The sequence below is a fragment of the Anser anser genome (genome assembly GCF_964211835.1).
Source record: "Anser anser genome assembly, chromosome: 7".
Lineage (NCBI taxonomy): Eukaryota > Metazoa > Chordata > Aves > Anseriformes > Anatidae > Anser > Anser anser.
In genome coordinates this window covers 3,909,755-3,931,765 of record NC_139727.1, presented here as the reverse complement: position 1 = coordinate 3,931,765, position 22,011 = coordinate 3,909,755, and the positions used below count along the sequence as shown (strand labels likewise).

General features: G+C 47.2%; 1 protein-coding gene across 1 annotated transcript in view; it reads left to right on the top strand.

The window, feature by feature from the left end:
* The window catches only part of SYNPO2L (synaptopodin 2 like), a 37,035-nt gene extending 16,201 nt beyond the window's left edge, over positions 1-20,834 (top strand). Inside the window, exons 3-4 of the mRNA XM_083845139.1 lie at positions 1,073-1,734; positions 14,554-20,834. Of these exons, the coding sequence (XP_083701265.1) occupies positions 1,073-1,734; positions 14,554-16,883 (2,992 nt within the window). The 3' untranslated portion in view covers positions 16,884-20,834. The remainder of the gene's footprint in view (positions 1-1,072; positions 1,735-14,553) is intronic.
* The last annotated feature ends 1,177 nt before the right edge of the window (positions 20,835-22,011 follow it).

Below are 22,011 nucleotides of genomic sequence, written 5' to 3'. Positions count from 1 at the left end.
TTCAAGTCATGAACTCCACAGCTTTACAGAGGCCATACTCTACCTGACTTCCCAGTATGCATACTCAAAAGGCAAATATGTGAGGCTCCTTTATAAATCCAACAAGCCCTGGTGACTCTGGCAAGGGATGGAGGATTTTCCCCACCCCATCTGTGTGGTCCAGAATCAAACTGCCTTTGAACTCTGGGCTTGCTCCTGAGGAGAGGGAGGACAAAGCTGGCTTGTTTCCCATCAGCAGAGCCAGTTCTCCCTCTGGCAGTCAGCAGTCGGACTGACTGTCCCAGTCTGTCCTGCTCCTACCCCAGTCATCCTTCCAGCTGACTCACAGGTTGGAATTGCCATGTCTAAGCCAAAGGCAAATGCCAGCATGGATTGGGCTGGCATGTCTGCAACGCAGTCGTCAAAATCCAGACACTGGCAGCTAGCTTGTGAAGCAGCCTGCAGTGAGCTGGCCACAGATCTTCTCACCTACCTCCACAGAGTGCTTGGGTCCTTTTCTTCTAAGTATTTGCTATTTACTCCCATCTAGAAGGCTGGGCAAGCAAACAGCACCGACTTCTTCCTTCAGAGAACTAAACTGCTGGAGCAGTTTGGGGGATGCCCTGGTGTGCAGAGCTGGCACAGGTCTGAGATGCAGTTCCAGCTGCAGGAGCAGGAGCAGCTGGAGGGCAGCGTGACAGCCAGGGCACCACCTCGCAGTCCTGCCCGGCAGGCTGAGTGGGCACGGCCAGCTGTGCTGAGGAATGCTTGCTGGGCAGGAATTTACCTCCCAAAGAGAAATGCCTGGGAGCTGATTAAGCAAGCTGGGTAGATTTTTATGCTTTCAGGACATTCTGATTTTCGAGTGTTTAACACCTGGTTTTCAAAGAGGTCATGAAAGAGAAAATCAGGATGAGAGCAAGTAGCTGATGTCAGAGATGTGCCTGCCCTGTAGGTATCTATCTGTGCCACATGAAAGACACCTGAAACATCAGCTTAGCCCTCAGCCCTCCCTCTCCAGTGTGCTCTCTCCTCACAGGGGGGTTCCTTGCAGCTCCCCCCACCTCGCTCAGTGCTTTTCCTTCTCCTGCAGGATAGTTGGTGGGGACCAGACTGGCCCGCGGCTGCAGCGGTCCCCTTCCCCGGGGCAGCGAGTGCTCTCCCCGCCGTCCCCGCTCAGCCCCCCGGCGCAGCTGCTGAGCTCCAGGCCAGCAGGAGCCCCGGCCACCACGCAGCCTCCACAGCCCCGGAGGGCACAGAGGCACCTGGAGAGCCTCACCTCCCCGCCCGACAGCGAGGCCTACTACGGTGAGACTGACAGCGATGCCGACAACGTGGCCCAGGAGAAGCACCGCCGGGCCCGCAAGAAGAGCCCACGCTCCCCGCCCGGCAGCACCAACAGCAAGGCAGACGTGCCCCAGGACAAGGTGACCCTGTCCGAACAGAGTGGCTATGAGAGCACACCAGAGGCCGCTGCGCAGGGGGGAGCTGAGGTGGCCAGCTCCAGTGGGGTGGCCAAGAGGGAGATTGCTTGCCCACCCGGCAGCCGCACGGACACGCCGTTCTCAGAGAGCGAAGGAGCGCTGTGGCCACCCTCAGCAGAGGGGCGGGAGCCTTCGCCGGAGGCGATGCTCCTGCCCCACGCCACCAAGGCTATCCGAGCGGAGCGCCACCTCATCCCCATGGTGGGGCCCGTGGAGCACCCAGTTGATGAAGACCTGACCACCACATACGCAGAGAAAGCCAAGCAGGCCAGTAAGTCCTCTGCACCCTGCCACTACCCCACGTCCTTTTCCTGCGCTTGAGCTCCTTTCCAAAGCCTCACACCTGCAAAGTGGCTTAGCTCCTCTAGCTTGGGAAGAAGCAAGAGTCGAGTCAGCCCTGCAGAGACAGGGGTCTCTTATTGCAGCTTTGGCACTGGGGTCTAGATCACCCAAGTTGTCCCAAGCAATAGATGAGAGAAAGGGCCGGGGGTGTAGGAGTCACTTCTAGGAGCTGCAGCCACACAACTGTGCAGCGGCAGTAGCTGGTGAGCCCTGGTAGAGCTGATGTCTTTTTAGAGGGGAACCAGCAAGGGCAGTTGGGAGCTGGTCAATCAGTTAATTCCAACAGGTCCTTGTAGGAACTCGAGACCTTTCCAGGTGGAATAAAGCACTGAAAAGTGTCATGTAGTACTTGGGTCATAGACCTGAAGTGACCTTAACTGTGGATATCTTTCCTAGTTTCTGCTACACGTTGTATTTCAAACCCAGACACGAAGGCAGGGTAAGATGTTATTCGACTTCACAGTTGTGATCTACCCAACAATATTAAATAAAAAGTAATCAATAGCTTTTTTCATACGAGTATCTCAGTGCACAGTATGAGTGGCTAACTGACTTCTCTGAGCCTAGAAATTAAGCAGGTTTCAAACAGCTGACTTAACTGAGGGACAGAATGGGAAACTTAGAAAAGTTATCAGACTGATTCAGATAAACCACCCAGATTGTCACTTCTAATTCTCTGCTCCAAGTGCAAGGCATCTTTTCCCCAGACCAGCTAATATTGCAAGGCGGTTGTTAAGCCACTCCCCTCTCTTTTTCTTGGTCCTTTAGAGGTAACTTTCAAATCCAGGCTGCATCCTTCAGGCAGGGCACTGGCTTCCTGCTCTGCCCTGTACTGAGGGTATGGACTCAGTTGGGTGCCTTGTGTCAGGCCCCGCTAGGCAATGTAACAGACCTGGTGCCTTGCAGCATTTCTTTCTAGTCTTTAGCACTCACTTTCCTTAGGAGAGCAAAGAAAGCAACGATTTCAGCCTCTCTGAGGCTATTTTTTCCCCCTTTGAATAATGTACAAGCATGAGGTGAATGGTGAGAAAGGCATGTTCAGCTGCTCCCTGCCACCTGATAGTCCCAGCAGTGGATAAGCAATTGCTTTACATCAAGGCCTATTTCCATGGATAGCGTCAGTGCAGAAGGCTCCCAGGAAAGCCACGTATTTAATGCAGAGTATTTCTGATGGCAAAATAATACCCCATGGCAGAAGGTGATGCAACTCTATTGTCAGCTAGAGGTAGGGTTCCTAGAAGCATTACACACTGAGATAATATTTTATTCTCCTATTACCCCTCCACCCCTCACCCCCCTTCTGGATTAGGTTTGGTCATGGGTGTCCTTATGTAAGAGCTGCTCTTCCATGGATGGCAATTCACATGGCCAGCTCGGCCTTTTCTTGGGTTAGGAATCTTGGCAGAAATTATGAAGGCAAAACTCTATGTTCTGATTGTGCTGGACAAGAGTACCTATTAAAAAAAAATGTGATCAGCAGCCAGCAACTCTAGGAAGGATGGAAGCAAGGAGGGAAGAAGGATGGGAGGTGCTCATTACATGGGGAGCAGAGCTAAGGAGCACCTACACCTGCAATAAACCCAGGAGGGTGCATGACCGCAGAGCTGCACTGGCTCCTGGGGGGAGGCTGCCTGCAGAGACACTGGAGGTACCCGGCACTGCACGTATTGCCAGAAACAATTGGCCTTGCAAGGGTGTTTGGACACACAGTGGTTTAGCTCCTACAGTTGCCTCAGGCTCCCATGGAACCAGAGGAGTTTAAAGCTCTGTTTCTCTGCCCCTCCTTAGCAGTACCCAAAGCACAACAGCCTTCTCAGGACAGGCGTACTCCTGGGTTTTGCTAAGCAGGAATGCAAAGTCACGCTCAAGGTTCAGAAGCTAAACAAGTGTTTAAAAACTGAGTCAAGTAAGGTAGGTGACTTGGACAATCGGTCATAGGAGCCTAGGACCTGGTGTAGACACAGTAGACAGGTGAGAGCCATTCTGGCACCTAATCAGATATCTGCCTTTTGGAGCACCACCTCTCTAAATATAATCCCAGTGCACCTGCGCAGCACACCCTCCTTGCCTTGCCCTGACCTCCTCTTTGTCATGGCTCCCACCACTGCACCATAATATGAATAACTCCCTCCTTTTGTTTGTTTGTTTGTTGGGAGCATTAACAGGTTGCTCACCCTTTTCTTTCTATAATGTACTCCTGCAGCTTTCTCTGCCTGCTGTGATGTTTTCTCCAATTCCAGTGTTGGGGGTATTTCTCTTGTCCTTTGTATTTACTCTTTTTAACTTTTCATTGTCATTCTTAAGCTACAGAAACATTTTCCCTTTCCTACCTGTCCCTGCACCTCAGGCAAACAGAATTGCAGGTAAATTTCTGATCTGGGCTGATTGCCTACCGTCCTCAAGAACATTAATCAAACTACAAAATGCCCCCCATATTCCCCTCATTCTTTTTCCTGCCTTCACTATAAAGGACGATGAGTCTTTTATAGTCCGATTGTTACTGATTCCTTTTCTGTTAATTTGTGTCTGACTGACAATTCTACAGCACACATCTTTTTCATCAAATCCACCAACTTTTGACAGCTACAGTTACTTTCCCTGCTTTTGCTAACAGGATATAAATCACGTGGCCATTACCGGAGGTGACACTGCTGTCTGACACCTGCTTTGGCAGCAGTGCCACAGGAACACATGGAGCTCACTTACTCACACGAGCCCAGGGGTTGACCCTGGGAGCAGAACACAGTGTGGTGGTGAGTACAGACAGCAAAAGAGGATTTGGCAGTGGATGGGATGGAACAAAAGAAGCTCAGGGAGGAGGGGACAGCAGCTGATGGTGCCACCTTAGGATGCCCTGTGTGTAGGCAGCTGCTGTGCTATGGCTCTCCTACCATGGAAAAGGGTGCAAGGGCTTAGAGCTCCTTCAGGCAACAGCCAGTGCAGTGAGGTGTGGGCCTGCCTCTTTCCAGAGTTCCTGCTGTCTCACAGTTTGCACATTTTTGTTGACTCATTTTTTTCCATCGTGTGCAATAAGCCCCTACATCATCCCAGCTTCCCACAGGATGCACAACTCAAACATGCCTGGTCAAAACCCACTCGGAGCATTGCTGATGCAGACTAGTGGGGCAGCGTGGAGAGCCACACACCAAAGTGCGGGGAATCTGAATGAGTTCCTGAAAGTCAGCAAAAAGCAGGGGGTTGTGGCAGGGAGATTCACACTACAGATGTTACAAGCAATTGCTAGTGAGGACCCTTGGTTCCCCACAGCTCCTGCAGTGTCCCCCTCTGCACAAATGCTCACCCCACTCTCAGAGGCTTGGGATCCTTCTGTAGCCAGGACCTCCCCTCCTCATCCACCCATGCTCCTTGAGGTGCACTGTATTTTCACCCCCATCCCCAATTGTCTGCAATGGGCTCAGGCTTTCTCCCAACTGGCAATACCAACTGCTGGCAGAAGACAGGCATACCACGACAGTGGTCTAGTCCTAACTTGCTATCACACTGTAGGAATTTGTGTCAGTGCAAGAAGTGCTTCAAAATATCTCAATTTAAACTTATCCACTGGACTATTTTTAGTTCTTAGGACTCAAGAGTCTTTCCATGTATGGCAAGGAAAGGGAGGGAAAAATGGGTGGGGAAATTTCCTCTTCTGCTTTATAAGGGCCTGGCTGTGGGTACACATTCATCAAAGTTACTACATTCCATATCAGAAAAGGAAATCCTTCTTGTTCAAAGTGGACGTACAACATCATCACTTGCTGAGATAGGATGCTTATAAATAAGTGGGCTATTCATTGGAGGGCCACACAAATTACCTCTTCTAACAGTGCAGTCACATTTCTCCACAGAGAGTGTGTAAGCAACAAGCCAACTACCAGCCGATTACAATGCATACAGGCCACAGGAGTTGTGAAGAAGATAAAGTATCTGAATGGCAGTTTGAACTTACTGCTCCATGTTTTCTACTTGGCTTTCACCTTTGACAACTGCGTCTAATAATTGCATCGTTGGTAGGCTAGCTTAATAGTTTTGTAATTCACTGCAATCTAGAAGACCAAAAAGATTCCCATTCTACCTGCATAAAAGTAGAACAGAAAAACATTCTGCTCAGATCAGGAGATTAAGATTAATCACCTGAACTATTGATCTGACAGGAGGTCTGTTGCTTGCAGTATGAAACAATGCTGAATAACCCTTGGTCTTTGCTACTCAGTAAGCAGACAGCCACTAGGAAAACAAGAACAACAGCCTCCATGGTTGAATCACTGATGGAGAGTCTGACCTCACTTCAGCATGCGTTGAACTAGAAATTGCCTCCACTTGGGAAATCAGTTTACATACACTGGTGTATGCAATCTAGCTGCATGCCTTTCTGCCTTTGCTTATGAATCTACCATTTAGTATTAACATTCAGTTTTGAATTCTCTGCAGCTTGGAATGCTTTTATTAAAGAAAACAGCAGTGAGATAAACAGTGTGCATCTGGAGCCCTCTCCATCTAGTTTTAGGCTTGAGTATGTCATTTGAGCTTACACCTTTGGTTTATATTTTCTACCGAAAGCACAGAGGTGATATTTTCAGGCTGATGTATTAGCTGCTTGAGCAGAGATTGTCTGAAAATTTCTAGGTTCCAGGATTTTTAGAGCTGAGTTGAAAGAAACTGAAATGCAAACAGGCAACAAGAATTCCTCTTCCTGTCTAATTTTATTTCCATCATGTCTGAAAGTGATATGGGACTTGCTGAAAAGGTTGGGACAAGTAGGCAAAGCTACTCAGAGACAACACTGAAATGAGAAAAAATGATAGTGATGGGGGAGGGAGAGACATAAAAGGGCGAGGCATAAAAGGACTTTGACAAGGGGTAATTAAGCCATAGGTCATTGCTCAACAAGAGTGAGAGAAAATTATAGTTAGGAAGGAGAAAACTGTGAACCTGACAAATATAATTCGGCAGTTTCCCTTAAATCCATCACAGGAAGGGAGATCAGTTTGTTGTGAAATCCATAAAGCTTCACTGTCATCAGCGTATCTACCGCTCATATTAACCAATGATCTGGCCCTCAGTGTAGAAGAAAGAAGAGCAGGAATGAGGGGGAGAAGATTCAGCATATCTTGACACACTGAGTATACTGAAAAGGACAAGGCTGAATCATATCCTCTGTGCAGGTGAAATGTAAGGTCTTAGCGAAGATTGTATTAGGACAACCCTCAGGTCTTTGTTAATATCCTGGGATAATGGGGAGGGACTCAGAAAAAGGGACCAAGAATAGCACCCTTCTTACAGGCATTGGCTCTAGAGATGACAAAAAAAAAAAGTTTAGCAGTTTAGCTTCAGTGAGGCGAATGAAGTAGTTCTTTTGAGCACACTTTGTGAAAAACAAAATGATCAGTAAAAAAAACATGGACTAAAGTAAAAACAACAAAAAGACACCTATCAGTGACCTGTTCAACAAGGCAACGTACTTTATGGCTTAAAAAATAAGGTGGACACAGTGTATGTTGACTTCTGCAAGATATCTGATACGGTTCCACATGACTTTTCCAACTAGAGAAATATGGGAGAGAAGGGGCTACTGTAAGGTGACTACACAATTGGCTAAGTATAGAGCAGAAAACGTACCTATTAATGGCTCATGATGTCAGGGTAGCTAATTGGCTAAGTTGGTAGTGGTGTTTCACTAGGCTTCTGAATCCAGTGGAACTACCTCTATATTTTCATCCATGGAGCTTTAAACACCAACGTATGTCAGTCAAATGTCCTCTCCACCTCAATGTTATATGACTGGCAAAAAGACAGATGATTAAAAATCCCAACCCTCCCCTCTTCTGCCAGTGGATCTTGTCCTCCAGCTGCACCCAGACAGACCAGGCAGTGTGTGCTGCGGGGCACCCCAGAGCCCCTAAACTGCTGTTGCTCAGAACTGGGACCTGGCTCAGACACCTTGCAGCTTTTCTCTGGTCATTCTTCCCACAGAAACCCAGGTGTGTGGGGAACAGGGGGAGGGAGGTGGGTTGTCTGGACTGAGGAGCTCAGAAGCGTTCCCAGGTCCACCACCATTGTCTTTCTATCTGCTTTTTCAACTGCAAATTCTTCCTAGTGAATCTTTTTAAATATTGTTGCTTCTCTTGAGTGTGTTGTACCTAGCAAGCAGTAACAGCAAATGGCAGTAATACCATTTTTAATGGATGGCCTGAGGATTCAGTGAGATTGCAGTGTGTTAATCAGCAGATGACATAAAGCATGGCAAGTACGTACAGTTGTCTTGTGGAAGGCTGGATTTTTAGAATGAGGTGGGAGCTTGACAGGTCGCAGAAAGGGACTAAGATCAATTAGACAACAAAATATATGACAAGTGATACAGGACTAATCAAGTGCACAGACCCAGATGGTGAACATATGCTTGCCAGAGAGTGGATGCTGGAAACACTGAAGGACAAAGGGAAGATGAGTCAGTAATATCCTGCTGTCAGACATCAAGCAAATCTGTGAGCAGCAGAATGAACAGATCCTGGTGTCCTTTTAATTTATATCTCATATTTGATATCTCATTCTCTCATGTCTACTAAATGCAAATCTGCCTGATGTTTCTCATATTCAAAATGGGAACTTAGAATCTTTTCTGTGTGTTCTTCAGTTTTTGGTGCCTAATGAAGACCACACTCAGGCTTTCCGCTTCCTATGGTGGGGTCTATCTCCTCTGTCCAGCCACCTATTTTCACGTAACTCATAGGAGGCTTCATATCTTTGTGACTTCAGACTAAAATTAACAAATGAGCTCATAAGCTTCTAGGGTGAATCACATAAATCAAACAAAAAGAGACAAAAACAACAACACAAAACCTGCAGTGTGACCACATAAACCCTTCTTAGGAAATCAGGCTAAAAATGCAAAAGACGGATTCACTAGTACTTTCAACTTGCTGTCCTGGCAAAAAGCAAGCTCTTCTTTGGCAGTGTTGTTGTAGAAGGCTACGTAGGGGCCTATCCGGGCTATCCAGGGCCCAAGTGTGAGAGGGAAGCCAGCCATGTGTGCTGCCTTTTGCTCTGAGGACACATTTCCCTCTAGCTCAGGAAAAAAAGTCAAACTCTCAATCAACCGAGGGAGATTTTTGAGTGAACAAGCAGGATACCATGAGACTAATACAGAGACAAATTGCTGCCATGCATAGTAATGTCTCTGAACCTTCTTAGCCTAGCAGGGTTCTTCAGTAGCAGTGTGGGAGTCAAAGAATGGCAAAGAATGGTCAAAAATCTACTAAGGGACTGAGCGCATTTTTTCTCACAGCTGTTGATTCCCCTGTAAAGAAGCTTGATTTATGTCTTTCTAACACCAGCAGATTGTAGTGGGGCAGTGTCTCACTAGTAACTCTTAAAATCACTAGCCATTTAAGAAAATGCACTGGTTTCACAAGTACCTAACTGTACATTTAACTCTAGCTACATGCTTAAGTGTTGCAGACTTCAGTACGACCACAGCATTTGTCTGTACCATGCTAAGCTGGAGGTGAAGCCAGTATTAATCTTTTATATTATGCACAGTTTATGTGATGGAAGTGTGCAAACATCCAAGAATGAGAAATAAGTTTACTGTCCCCAGAGTTACACCACTTCTTTTAAGTAAAAGAATATACAGTTCTCTGCCATATTCTGCAATTCAAACATTAGTTGTAGCTTGAAAGGCTGGCTTTCAACAGGGAAATACTTGGAAGGCCAGTATAACCTATTCAAATCATATTTTGAAAGGACTCCAGATACGAAGAGCATGAGATGTCTATATCCTCTAATGACTTACTGAGATATTTGCGACATTAGCCATGGAAAAATGACCTTGCCCAACATAAATAGCTGGAAAAACAAAATTGAAGTTGATCCCATATGAAAAAATAGTAGACAAAGTAGTATTTCATCACACAGGAATAGTTTTTTTATATCTGAAATTAGCAACACGCTTATTTTCTGTAGTATTGGCTTTTCTAGAATTTGGTCTTTAGTGATAAAATTTAGCAGCTTTATTTCCTAGTGAACATGAACAGTATCTGACATTATGTAAGCCTCCTTGTTCAGTAGTTTTCTTGAGGATACAATGCTTTCTTGTAGTGGGTCCTAATCTTAAAAAGATCTACAGTTTTTGCACTTCTCTTTATTGTAATTAGCAATTTAATTTAATCCTCTTCAGTGAAATTTAGTTAAATCAGTACATAGAAAAGTCTTTGAAGGCTTTGCCTAATAGATTTTTTTTGTATTATTCCAGCAGAATTTAATGGGGACAAAATTTGAGTGCTCTACAAATTAGCAAAAAGTTTTCTGTAGAAATTGTCCACCACACCAGCAGAATGTATGAGTTTTATAACCTTTCTCTTAACTCTCTTATCCATTCCATTTGAATGTTCTTGAAAGAGATTTTTTCAGCACTGCAGAGCCATATTTTCATTTCCAATTGCATATTGCATGTATCAGATTTTACAAGGCTTTTTCAAAGAGACTGTATCCCTGTATGTGTAAGTATTAATCAGAGAAGAAGCGACTGAGACACTTTCATTGCTCTTGCTGTAAAAACCTCTGTATGAGGCATGTCAGGCCTCTCTTACAGCAACACTGCCTGTGGAAATTGGCTTTCTTGGCATTCAGCAATTGTTAATGGATTTTAGGAGGCATGATCAGACCTTCCTTCTTCTAAACTCACTAACACCTGAGATGGTGCGCTCAAGTCCTGGGCTAAGGTACTGCTAGGGCTGTACGTCTGCTGTATGGGAGGATCATAGGGCAGTGTCTCACAGCTACAGCTCTGGGATTCTCTCCTAGGCCCTATTGCTTGTGTACAGAAAGAGGCAGTAGGACAAGACCTAGCCAAAGCATGGGAGATGCTGAGCAGCTCACAGGGTTACAGCTGTGGAGATCTGTAGACTCCCAGCACCCTCTGTTCCCTTCCTCTGTCCACCGCAGTCCTTATTATCATCGACTCATCTTTCATCGCCCCTCAGTCTCCAGTGCTGGAGCACTGCATGGTGCTCCCAAAACAGCACTCTTTGGCCTCCAAACCCTCTGTTGCCCTCCCTGGGCACAGCCACACTCTTCATTATTGTAGGTAACAGCTTTTGCCATTTTAATTCAACTAAACCAATTCACTACCAGGTACTCAGGATCCTAATGCTCCTCTGTTAAATATTCCTCAGTCCTGACATACAACAGGAATCAGTGAAATGGACTGGTACTCCTCAGACACGAAGCACAATTGATGTACATAGGAAAAGAAAACCTCTCCTCCAACCTCTTTTGTTCTTTATATTTGCCTGGAGCTGAGTGCTCTCTGAGGGTTTCAGAGAAGGAAAGCTGCTTTCCTCTTGGGTGGGTTTCTCTGCCTTGCCACATTGGACATGAGCACTGTGTTAGCCTTGTTTGTTTGCAGGACATTGAGGCACTGCTTAGAAACACAGCTTCTAACCTGAAGCTTGCACCACAGAAGCAGTAAGAGTAGAGATTTATTTTAAGAAAAAAGAAGAGTTTCTCTTCCCAGGGAGTGGAAGAAAGAAGGAGGCTGTTTAAATGCCAGGTGACAATGTCCATCACACTGCCCAGTGATGAAGCTAAGAAGACAAAAATAGACCAAGTGACCTCATGGCTTTAGGCAGCAATGCCTATGAGAAAAAAGAGAGGCTTTAAAAGGCTTGTGAAGCTGATAGCAAAGGGCTTGGACACCTCAGAGTTTTGGTTCTGCTCCAGCAGGGAACTGCTTTGCTTCTCTCTCATTGCCTCTCTCTGTTTATGGGGAGTTGTGAATTAAACGGTCTTTGTGACATGCCCAGCTGTCCAGGTCTGGACTCTGCCTTCTCAAGCTTGGATCAGCCTTATGCAGGTACAGATGTCTCCTCTTTCCTTTTTCTTTCCTTTTTCTTTCTTTCCTTTTTCTTTTCTTTTTTTTTTCATTTTTCTTTTTCCTTTTTCTTCTTTTTCTTTTATTCTCTGTCCTTTTTCTTTTCTTTTCTTTTCTTTTCTTTTCTTTTCTTTTCTTTTCTTTTCTTTTCTTTTCTTTTCTTTTCTTTTCTTTTCTTTTCTTTTCTTTTCTTTTCTTTTCTTTTCTTTTCTTTTCTTTTCTTTTCTTTTCTTTTCTTTTCTTTTCTTTTCTTTTCTTTTCTTTTCTTTTCTTTTCTTTTCTTTTCTTTTCTTTTCTTTTCTTTTCTTTTCTTTTCTTTTCTTTTCTTTTCTTTTCTTTTCTTTTCTTTTCTTTTCTTTTCTTTTCTTTTCTTTTCTTTTCTTTTCTTTTTTCTTTTCTTTTCTCTCCTCTCCTCTCCTCTCCTCTCCTCTCCTCTCCTCTCCTCTCCTCTCCTCTCCTCTCCTCTCCTCTCCTCTCCTCTCCTCTCCTCTCCTCTCCTCTCCTCTCCTCTCCTCTCCTCTCCTCTCCTCTCCTCTCCTCTCTTCCTTTTCACTTTCCTCTCCTCTCTTCTCCTCTTCTGTTTCCACTCCTCCCTTTTCCCAATTCATTTCCCTATTCTGCTTTCACTCTTGTTCTTTTTCTTCAACAAGTCATTTTGGGAAGATTTCTCTTTTCCTTTTTTTTCTTAAACCGTTGTGGGAGACTGTAGCTTGAATACCATGATCATTTTTTCTGTTGGGAGAATGGGCGTAATTTGTTATGTGCTTTAGCCTTTATAAGAAGGGATGTAAGAAGAACAGAACAGGGAGGCAAGCTGCAGGTCCCAGAGGGCCTCAGTTTCCAGCTGCTTCAGAGCACAGAGTAGTTCAGAACAACTTCCTAAGGAAGCTGTACGTGGACATTAGTGCTGGGCCTGGCCCAAGAGTTGGTTGAGGCATAACCAAGACTGTCTACTGTTCTATTTTCTCTAACTATATTTGCTAGAGTTGGGCCCTTTCATGGTGCTCTGCTGCCAGAAGGGCTGCACAGACACTCCCTTTGGATGGTGTAGCTCCCTGGATGTTAGCTCCTGATGCCAGAAATCTTCCTCTGAGTCACTCACACAGAGTTGACATAGTCTGGACTTGATGTAGATTCTATAGTGATGCTCTTCCTCCTTGTAAATTTAGAAGCAAAATATGAGCCTGGTGAGGCGTAGTGACTGGATCCTTGTAGAAAGAAAGAAATCTCTCTTATTTCCTCCACTGTGAAAACCCCCAGACACATGCATGCAGACTTCTAAGTGGAGTGGACAGACCTTCAGGGACTGTAACTGGTTTCCATCATGGGCAGCAGATCTTCGAGGGCAAATCCACAACTGTGCTGAAGAGCACTACATCGCCACAAAATCCTGGACACTACATTAGTCTTGGTTCAGCTAAAAGTCAATATGTAAGGAAAGTTTTGCACACAGCCTTCACTCTCCAAGTGTAAATACAAATGGTGGGCCATTTTTTCAGGTCAGCACTGATTTTGCTTTTTCTCGTTTTCTGGGTGCAAAGGGGAAGAGTGGACTGAGCACCCAAGTAAGGTGATTTCAAACCAGAGAAGTCCCCTTGCTGAAATCACAAGGCAGCAGCATGTGCTCTGGAATTGCTGCAGGCCTTGAGATGAGTCTTTCTTTGTCTTTACCTTAAGCTTTGTGGAAGAATGACTGCTCTGTAGAGCAACTCCTTATTTTTAGCATGGGTAAGAGAGGGAGGCCATTTCTGCTGTGGTTAAACTGGTGCAGTACAGAACAATGACATCTGCCACAACTGTGCAGCCTAGACAGGTTTTGGGGGACATCTGCAGCCCCCAGGAAAGCTAGTGTCCTTCCTAGCTAAGCTCCCTCTCCCCTGCTGTCCCCCAGTGCAAATAACTGCCACATTAGCTGGTCCTCATTGAATGAATGCTCTGTGATGAAACAAAGTGAGATCCCAAGAGGACCGAGCAGCTTCCATCCTTTCCTGACTTAACACCATCCGCCAGCACTGCCTGCAGCTCTCCTGTCCTGTCCTGTCCTGTCCTGTCCTGTCCTGTCCTGCCCTCTCTTCCCCCCACCTTCAGCAGGGCATAATTTTTTTCAGTGCAAGTTTAGTGCAAATTTCTCTCACTTGAACACCAATTCTAGGCAAGTCCATGCTTTCCATAGGGCAGCTGAGTTTGGTTTTCTGTTGAATCTTGATCACCCCGACTTCCCTGCATGCCGGGCAAAGAACTCAACGTTCCTCCCTGGGGCTTTACTGTCCATTGGACTGGCAGAGCAGGTGGAAAATGATTATCCCACCCTTTCATGCCAGTGTCCCAACAGGTGTTGGCTTTTCCAGGCAAGCCTGTGTAAGTGGATTCCTTCTGGCCTGGCTGATCGGTCGTGGAGGTCTGGGATTCTTGCTCGGGAACATATGCTCTGTTTCCTTGCTGGGCATGGGGCACAGGCAAGGGACTGCAGCAAGGGTGAAAACATGCCTCCTGCTGCTGTGGGGCTGCTGCAGGGAGCAGCGAACAGCCCTACGCACAGTGTTGCTGCAAGGTACTCTGACTAGAGCTGGCACTGCAGGGCTCAGGCCCCAGTTGTGCCTCTTGAGCTCTTTGTGACTCCAGTATCTTTGGAGTAAGGAGAGTTCACCTGTATGAACTTTTTTGATTGTGTTTGCAGGGAAAGAGAAAACTGAACATGGGTTTGTATCATGGGTCCTAAAGATACTATCAGCAAAGGTTGGAAAGAAAAGGAAGGGCAGGGGGTGACAGTGTGTCTTCTTGTACAATCACTCGAATACCTATAGCCGTATCACTCTCCATCTCAGCCCATCCAGCCTCTTGTTGAGCTCTGAGCTTGCCTCTCTTTGTCTCTTGCAGAGCTCCACCGCCACGAGAGCATCCAAGAGAAGAATGTGAAAGAAGCCAAAACCAAGTGCAGAACCATTGCATCCCTGCTGACAGATGCACCAAACCCCCACTCCAAGGGGGTGCTGATGTTCAAGAAGCGCAGGCAGAGGGCCAAGAAGTACACATTGGTAAGCTTTGGGAGTGTCGACGAAGACCGCTCCTATGAGGAGGAAGACGGAGTTTTTCCAACCAGTGAATCTGAATTTGACGAGGAAGGTTTCTCTGATGCCCGAAGCTTAACAAATAACTCAGACTGGGACAACACTTACCTGGACATTGAAAAGTCCAAGTCAGACTCTGAGCAGAAAGAAGAGAAGCAAAAAGGTTTGAGTGAGGCCTCGGGTAAAGGAGCCCGCTTATTTGAGCAGCAGAGGGAACGTGCTGGAAAGTACACAGTAGAGAAAGTCCCTGCAGAGAAGAGCCCCCAGCTTGCCCCAGCTGCGCAGCTGCAGCCAGGCATGCTGAATGGAGAGATGCTTGTGCCACAGAAGACAAGCAGTGTGCCCCTCAGCATCCACCTGGAAGGTGTGCAAGTGCCCAGCAAGCAGCCAGCCACTCTGCCTGCTCCGCTCCAGGCTCCCTCCAGCCCCACTGTCTTCCAGCCACCCCCCGGCACCCCTGACCCCTTCTCTGCAAGCACAGCCAGTATGTTCAACAGATCTGCACGGCCCTTCACTCCTGGCTTTTCTGGCCAACGCCCAGCGACATCCTCTGTCATCTTCAGGCCATCTGTACCCAAAAAAACCACTGAAAGCCTGGGTGGGCAAAGCACAGCGGTTCCCCCTTTCTCACCTCAGGCTCCAGGATCACCTGCCAGTGCCCCAGTGCCAGCACACCACGGTCCAGTGAGCTCCTCCACATCTCTGTATATTGCTGCACCAGGAAGGCCAACGCCACCGCTAGAATCACAGCCAAGAGCGGGAGGAAGCGCTCCAGAGGCTAAGCCTTCCACCAACACTGCCCGGACATCCACTGCCTCTATATTTCTGTCAACTCCCTCAAAGCCAGGAGGGGAGGTGGCCTCTGCAGCATCCCAGCCACAAGCCCCTGGAACAGCCTCTTTGTCTTTGTATATCAGCCCAGCACCATTGCAGCACCCCAGCTCCCCACTGCCAGTGCAGCCTTCTCCTGCCACCTCACCAGCAACGCCACGGCCTCCTTCCAAGCCCTTAACCTCCAGGGAGCAGAGGATTGCTGTGCCGGCTCCCCGCACAGGCATCCTGCAGGAGGCTCGCCGGCGGGGCAACAAAAAGCCCATGTTCAGTAAGATTGAGGAGAAGAAGAACTCACCCAACCCCGAGCTCCTGTCTCTGGTGCAGAACCTGGATGAGAAGCCAAAAGGTGACCACCCTGGGGCAGGCTTTGAGTCTGGGCCTGAAGAGGACTTCCTCAGCCTGGGTGCTGAGGCCTGCAACTTCATGCAGTCCTCTGGCCGCAAGTTCAAAACCCCACCTCCAGTGGCTCCAAAGCCTCAGCAGCAAGATGCTGGACTGGTAAATGGGGCCCACGACATGCCTCAGCTTAAAGGGAAGGGGGCAGAGCTCTTTGCCAAACGCCAGAGCCGCATGGACAAATTTGTGGTGGAGACAACGCCAAAGCCGGAGTCCAAGCCCAGGACCCCTTCTCCTTCCCCTTCTCTACCTTCGTCCTGGAAATATTCACCCAACATCCGGGCTCCCCCTCCAATAGCTTACAACCCAATGCATTCCCCTTTCTATCCTCTGGCAGCCAGCAAGTCTCAGGCTAGCAAAGCAGAGAGCAAAGTGAAAAAGGCACCTGGCCAGAAATCAGGGCTCAAGGTCATCGATTTCATGTGCCATCAGCCCTATCAATTAAAGTCAGCCATGTTCTGTTTTGGAGATCCCCCAAGCCCTAGCACGCAGGAGTCTCCTGCTCAGCCAGCCCAGCAGGCTGGCTCGTCCTTCACCGTGGCCAAGCAGGTCCCAGTGAAAACAGCCAAGACCCAGGAGATTCGTCGCTTCTCCACCCCGGCTCCTGCGCCAGCCTCAGGCAGCATGGCACCCACTGTGCTTGTGCCCCGCTCAGCCACCATGTTGGATGAACCAGTGTGGAGAACAGAAATGGCCTCTTCTGCCCCTGCTACCCCAGCGCCCTTCCAGGTGGAGCTCAGCCAGTCCCCTAAGCCATACCAGAGCTCCCCTGAGCTTGGTCAGGCAAGCCTGGGGCCCTCCCCAAACCCTGCCTCAGCCTCTCGGTTTCAGGTGGCCAGGCCCAAATTCTCAGCAGCCAGAACGGGGATGCAGGCCAACGTGTGGAGGCCGAGTTTTGGCCACCACTGAGGCAGGCACCGCTACCATCCCATCCATGGCCCCACAGCGATAGTGCTCATTTTGTCTTTCATGTCAGCTCAGTACATTGGGGTGAGTGATGTAAAATGAAGAAAAGAGAAAAAAAAATTACTCCCCTTCTGCACCACCCTCTCCCCCAACCTCCCCTTGGTCTCAGATGGGCAGCTTCATGGCAAGGCTTATGGCTGTGTCTACAGATGGAGGAAGAATGTGGAGAGAGGGCATGTGTGGTACACACGGACTGGGAACTTGACTGCATCAGCAAAACCCGTCTGGAGAGGGCAAATGGCAGGTGTTGTCTCAATGAGGACATGCAGTGGTTTCCTACCGAGGTCTTTGGAGTCAACCCTGAATGAGGGGCCTTGGTGGACAAGAGCCTTCCAGGAAGGAAGGGTTAGAGACAGGATTACAAAACAGAAGTCCTACCTTCCCCATTAGACTGCTTTTCTGAGAGCCTGTGAGTCTGTGCATAGGCACACCCATACACACACACAGTAGCAGTCAGCAGGGAGAGAAAGGAGAAGTGGGGCTCTGCCTTGGACACTTCTGCCAGATCTCCCTCCATCGCAAAGGAGGCAAGAGAGTAGAGTGGGGGGTTTGCACATGCACATGTAGGCAGTGTGTCCTGTTCCTCTGGTTGCCAGGTGGGGATTGAAAGAAACAGTCATCCTAGCTGGTGCGAAACTCAGCCATCAGATCTGGGAGCAGCATGCCAGAGGGGTGTTGAATGGACTTGGTGGGGCTACCACAAGTCCCCCACAGAAGGAGCTATTAATTTTTGGAGATATACAAAGGGCAAAGCTAAGCTCAGGCAGTGGCTGGTTGGCTCCAAGCAGTCCCTGCAGCATTAGTCTTACTGGAACAGGATACAGATGCTGTACGTATAAAGAAGGATTGTGTGGGAGAAGGTAAAGTTGGCTTTAAAAGGAGGCAGGATTGAATAAGCATTTGCATTTCAGCTTTTTGTTTAGTGGACAGAAGAGTGGCTAGATTGGAAATGGGTCTTGACATAAAACTTCCTGAAAACTCTCTGTTGAGCTGGAAGATGGAGCCCCTTAACAGACAGTCTCAGCAGGAGAGTGGAGTACGGGGAAAGAGAGTCACAAATGGAATTTCATACTAAATGATTTAAGTATCCTCAGGACTGATTGATAAAAACTGAAGTGTTCTGAGATTCCCAGAGGAACTGCATTCTCACACACACATACAGAGCTCAGTTTGCTGGCAGTGCTGGGGAAATAGGACTGGTATTCTTTGATTGCCTCAGGCTAGCCTCAGACCTAATCCCTACACCAAAAGTATACAAGAAGAAAGCATTCCCTCTCCCAAGAAAGAATTCAGGTTATCAGTAGGGTCTGTGCATGTGTATGTGCCCCTCACCTATGCTCTAGTCTGCACAACCCCCTAACATTTGTTTTTCTGCCCTTGCTCCCTCTTTTGTGGCAGCCTCACAAAGTGGGCAGGAGAACCCAGCTAGCAACTCTAGTCCTGGACAAGCCTGAGAGGGAGGGAATGAGAGAAAAGAAAAAGCGATACACAACCCTGCAAGGTCCCTTTGAATCCTTCATGTCTGACTGGCCTCGCTCTGCAGGCCTGTGTTTGCAGTGCACATTGCTGGGAGCCCTGGAATGTAGGATGAGCGTGCTGGGGAGGAAAGAGGACAGCAGTTACAACTCTCTTGGAAGACTTTCAGCCATGGGAGAGGTTGGAGAAAAAAAAACTTAGGACATGCCCTGAGTTCCCACGTGCCTGGTGACAGGACGAGGGGGAATGGGCTAAAGTTGCGCCAGGGGAGGTTTAGGTTGGATGTTAGGAAGAACTTCTTTACTGAAAGGGTTGTTAGGCATTGGAATGGGCTGCCCAGGGAGGTGGTTGAGTCGCCATCCCTGGAGGTCTTTAAAAGACGTTTAGATGTAGCCCTTAGTGATATGGTTTAGTGGAGGACTTGTTAGTGTTAGGGCAGAGGTTGGACTAGATGATCTTGGAGGTCTCTTCCAACCTAGACGATTCTGTGATTCTGTGATTAATAATAAAAGGGGAGGTGCTGCACCTGGTTGTATAACAGAGGAGCAGTCAACCTCAAGTGATGAGGTGACGGTCCATGTTCCTGGAAAGCCCTAGAGGGGACGTCTTAGGAGAAGTCATCACTGCAGAGTTAACTCAGATCACCAGAATCCATTTCACTGTGAGGGGGAGCAGCCATGCTACAAAACCTGACTTGGATGATTGCTTTCTCACTCATCCTGTGCTGCACTGTATTGCCATTGTTGCTGCACATATTGCCATGTGCTCTAGCAAGATAAATGTCTGTAATTCTTCCCACAGAAAGAAGAAGGAGTCTTCCATTTTTCTAGGAAACCTGTGGGGAGGAACTAAAGGACTGGTAGTGCTGCAAAAGCTTTGTCTGTAATCTCCATGTGGAGTGCTGGCTGGATGTCACTGACAGACCAGCTTGCCCAGGCTGAAAGCATCACTGAACTCAGGTGTAGAGAGGGGTTATGTGGACCAGAGAAAGGGTGTTCAGGATAATTCTGCAGTGAATAAATAACCTCTGAAAGTTTGAATCTTACTCCAGTGTTCCTGTCCCTCATGGACCTAAAGATCAAGTGCATTCAGGACCTGAGTGTCTCAGGAACTTCCTTCTGCCACTGGGAAGAAAAACAAAAAAAAAAAAAAAAAGAGAGAAGTCTGTTTTTAATATGTTCAGGAGATTGCATCTGGCCTGTATTTGGGTGGTGCTGCTCCAGATTTCTAGGAGACACTGATGCAAGTCAAACAATGATGGCCAAACACTGTGGAATGTTACATGGCAGGACCTGAGTGCAATAACTGGATTTGGCCCATAATTTCTGATAATGTAGTGGGCAGGAGATGAAAAAAAACATTAGGTCTGATAGGAGAACTAATACTAAACATCAGGGGGATCCTGCATTTCACCTCTACCATCCTTGGTTCAAAGCTAGGTTTGGAAGGAACGCTAGTTTGATGGCATCAGCCTCTCCTAGTCTTTTCTGGGTCTTGTGCTGAGGACAGAATGGGATCTGCAGAAGCAGAGGGTGCTGCAGATGAGGCCTACAGTGCTTGTGGAGTATCCCAAATAAGGCCTGTGGCTGCAAGTAGCATGAGATGAGAACTAATACTGAGATGCATCTGCTAAGGTATAGGGAAGAAACTTGCACAACTGCTGCCTTCAAGCAGCTCTACTAGTGTCTGCTCATGAAAATCATGTGGCTGCCTGTTAGAAAGGTCATAGCTGAGGTTACAAGGAATACTTTTGAACCATATAAGATTGTCTTGAGCCTCTCCAAATTCCTAATTCCTCAGCTGTTGAACAAGCACACATGTAAACAGTTGTTGGACAAGTTTTAGCTCCCACCTGCTAAGTTATGAGCTGCAGTGGTAGGCCAAACCCCAGTATCCCTTAGGTAAGAATTTGAAGACGTCTGCATGGGCTCTGATTTAAAACTGCCTCCTCTCTAGCATGCTGCTGGTTATACATTGCAGCTATGGCAATTCTTGGGGGTTATCTTGGCTTCCCTTCCCTCTGAATATATGGCAACACTTCCCAGAGATAACCTCAAGATCCTGCAGCAGCTGAGAAGAAGTATCTCAAAAGAGACTGGTGTGACGAGGAGTCACTGTTCACCAGACGCAGCACAGAATAACCCAAGATTGTTCCTCTGACAGAATTCACTCCCCTTCTGCTATACCATCCAGCATACTCTACCAGACCCTCTTCTTAGAGGAGACTTGTCAGTGCTCTGAAGATGGGAGCCTCACAGCAGTGCTCTGTCTGGTGGAAGATGTGACCCCAGAAGGAGAACAGAGGTGGCGTCTCTGTTTATGGAAATACTTTTTTCCATCTCTGTTTTGTCATTTTTGCAATTTACAGTCACTTTCTATTTGTTTGTGCAGAAGAATAAACTTGTGATATGCACTTTACACGTGGCATTTTGTCACCTTCTTTGCTTAGCACCAAGAAAGGACTGCTGTGTACATCACATGCAGTTAAGTACCACCACAAAATACTACTACTGCTAAGGCCAAGAGAATATAAGGAGTCCAAAAAAAGATGGGATGTCTTGGTAATAAAAATACCTAAGCAAAACAATCAAAAATTAAGTGAGATGTAAACTTTGGTACAAAGGTTTATAAACCACTCACATACTGATAGGGCAAAGAAGAAATTTCTTTAGGGGCGGTGTCACAGCCTGGTGCTACAATCAGCTCTGCCTGTACCTGTTCACCCTCAGCATAACCATTCATAGCCCTGCTCTGCTCTAGCCCAGTGATCTATGCCTACAACAGAACAAAATCCAGACAGGAGTTTACAGAGGTGCCAGCTATAAACCTATCCCAACCACCTCTTCTTCTCTCAGTTATCGTGCAGATAGGACCTGTCAGTGTGAAATCTGGCCCAGCAACCTCCTCTTGTCCTAGGCTGTCCCTGCCATAACAGTCCCTGTCCTAGCAAAAGATGAGTCCAAATTTTAACAGTGAAGGGATGGGACAAAACACCTAGAACAACCTAAAATTAATTTAGTCACCTTTTCCAGACTTAGCCTAAATCCTCATTTGTTAGCTCCTGAATCCTTGTTAGGGGATTCTGCTACTATCCTCTTCTTATAAATCTGGTATTAACAGTTTGTCAGCTCCACTAAGTCCACGTACAAACCCCCATTGTACTACTACTCAATGTATTCTTAACATAAACTGAGAAATCAGGAAACCCAATCAGTCAGAAAAACAAATATATCCCACTACATCCTCAGGCTGCAGCCCTAACTCAATTCATGTTAAAGTCTGCTCAGTTTCTGGGTCCTGAGAGGTTCATTGTACTCAGTTTAGGACACGTGTTGGCAGGCGTTACTTTCCCAGATGTATGTCACTCACATATAGCAATTCCTGAGCATTGCAGGAGCTGCTGGGGTCAGCTGTAGGATTAGACTGCAGACTGGACACTTGTCCAGGTATCATTTTGGGGATGTTTCTCAGATTAACTGCTAAGAAGCATCCCTTACACAGTGTCTGGGGGTGGGTCTTGGGACTATCCAGCCTATTTCTGATTGATTTTTGGACAGTAAAAAACACAAAGGGGCAGCAATGTCTGCTGATGCCA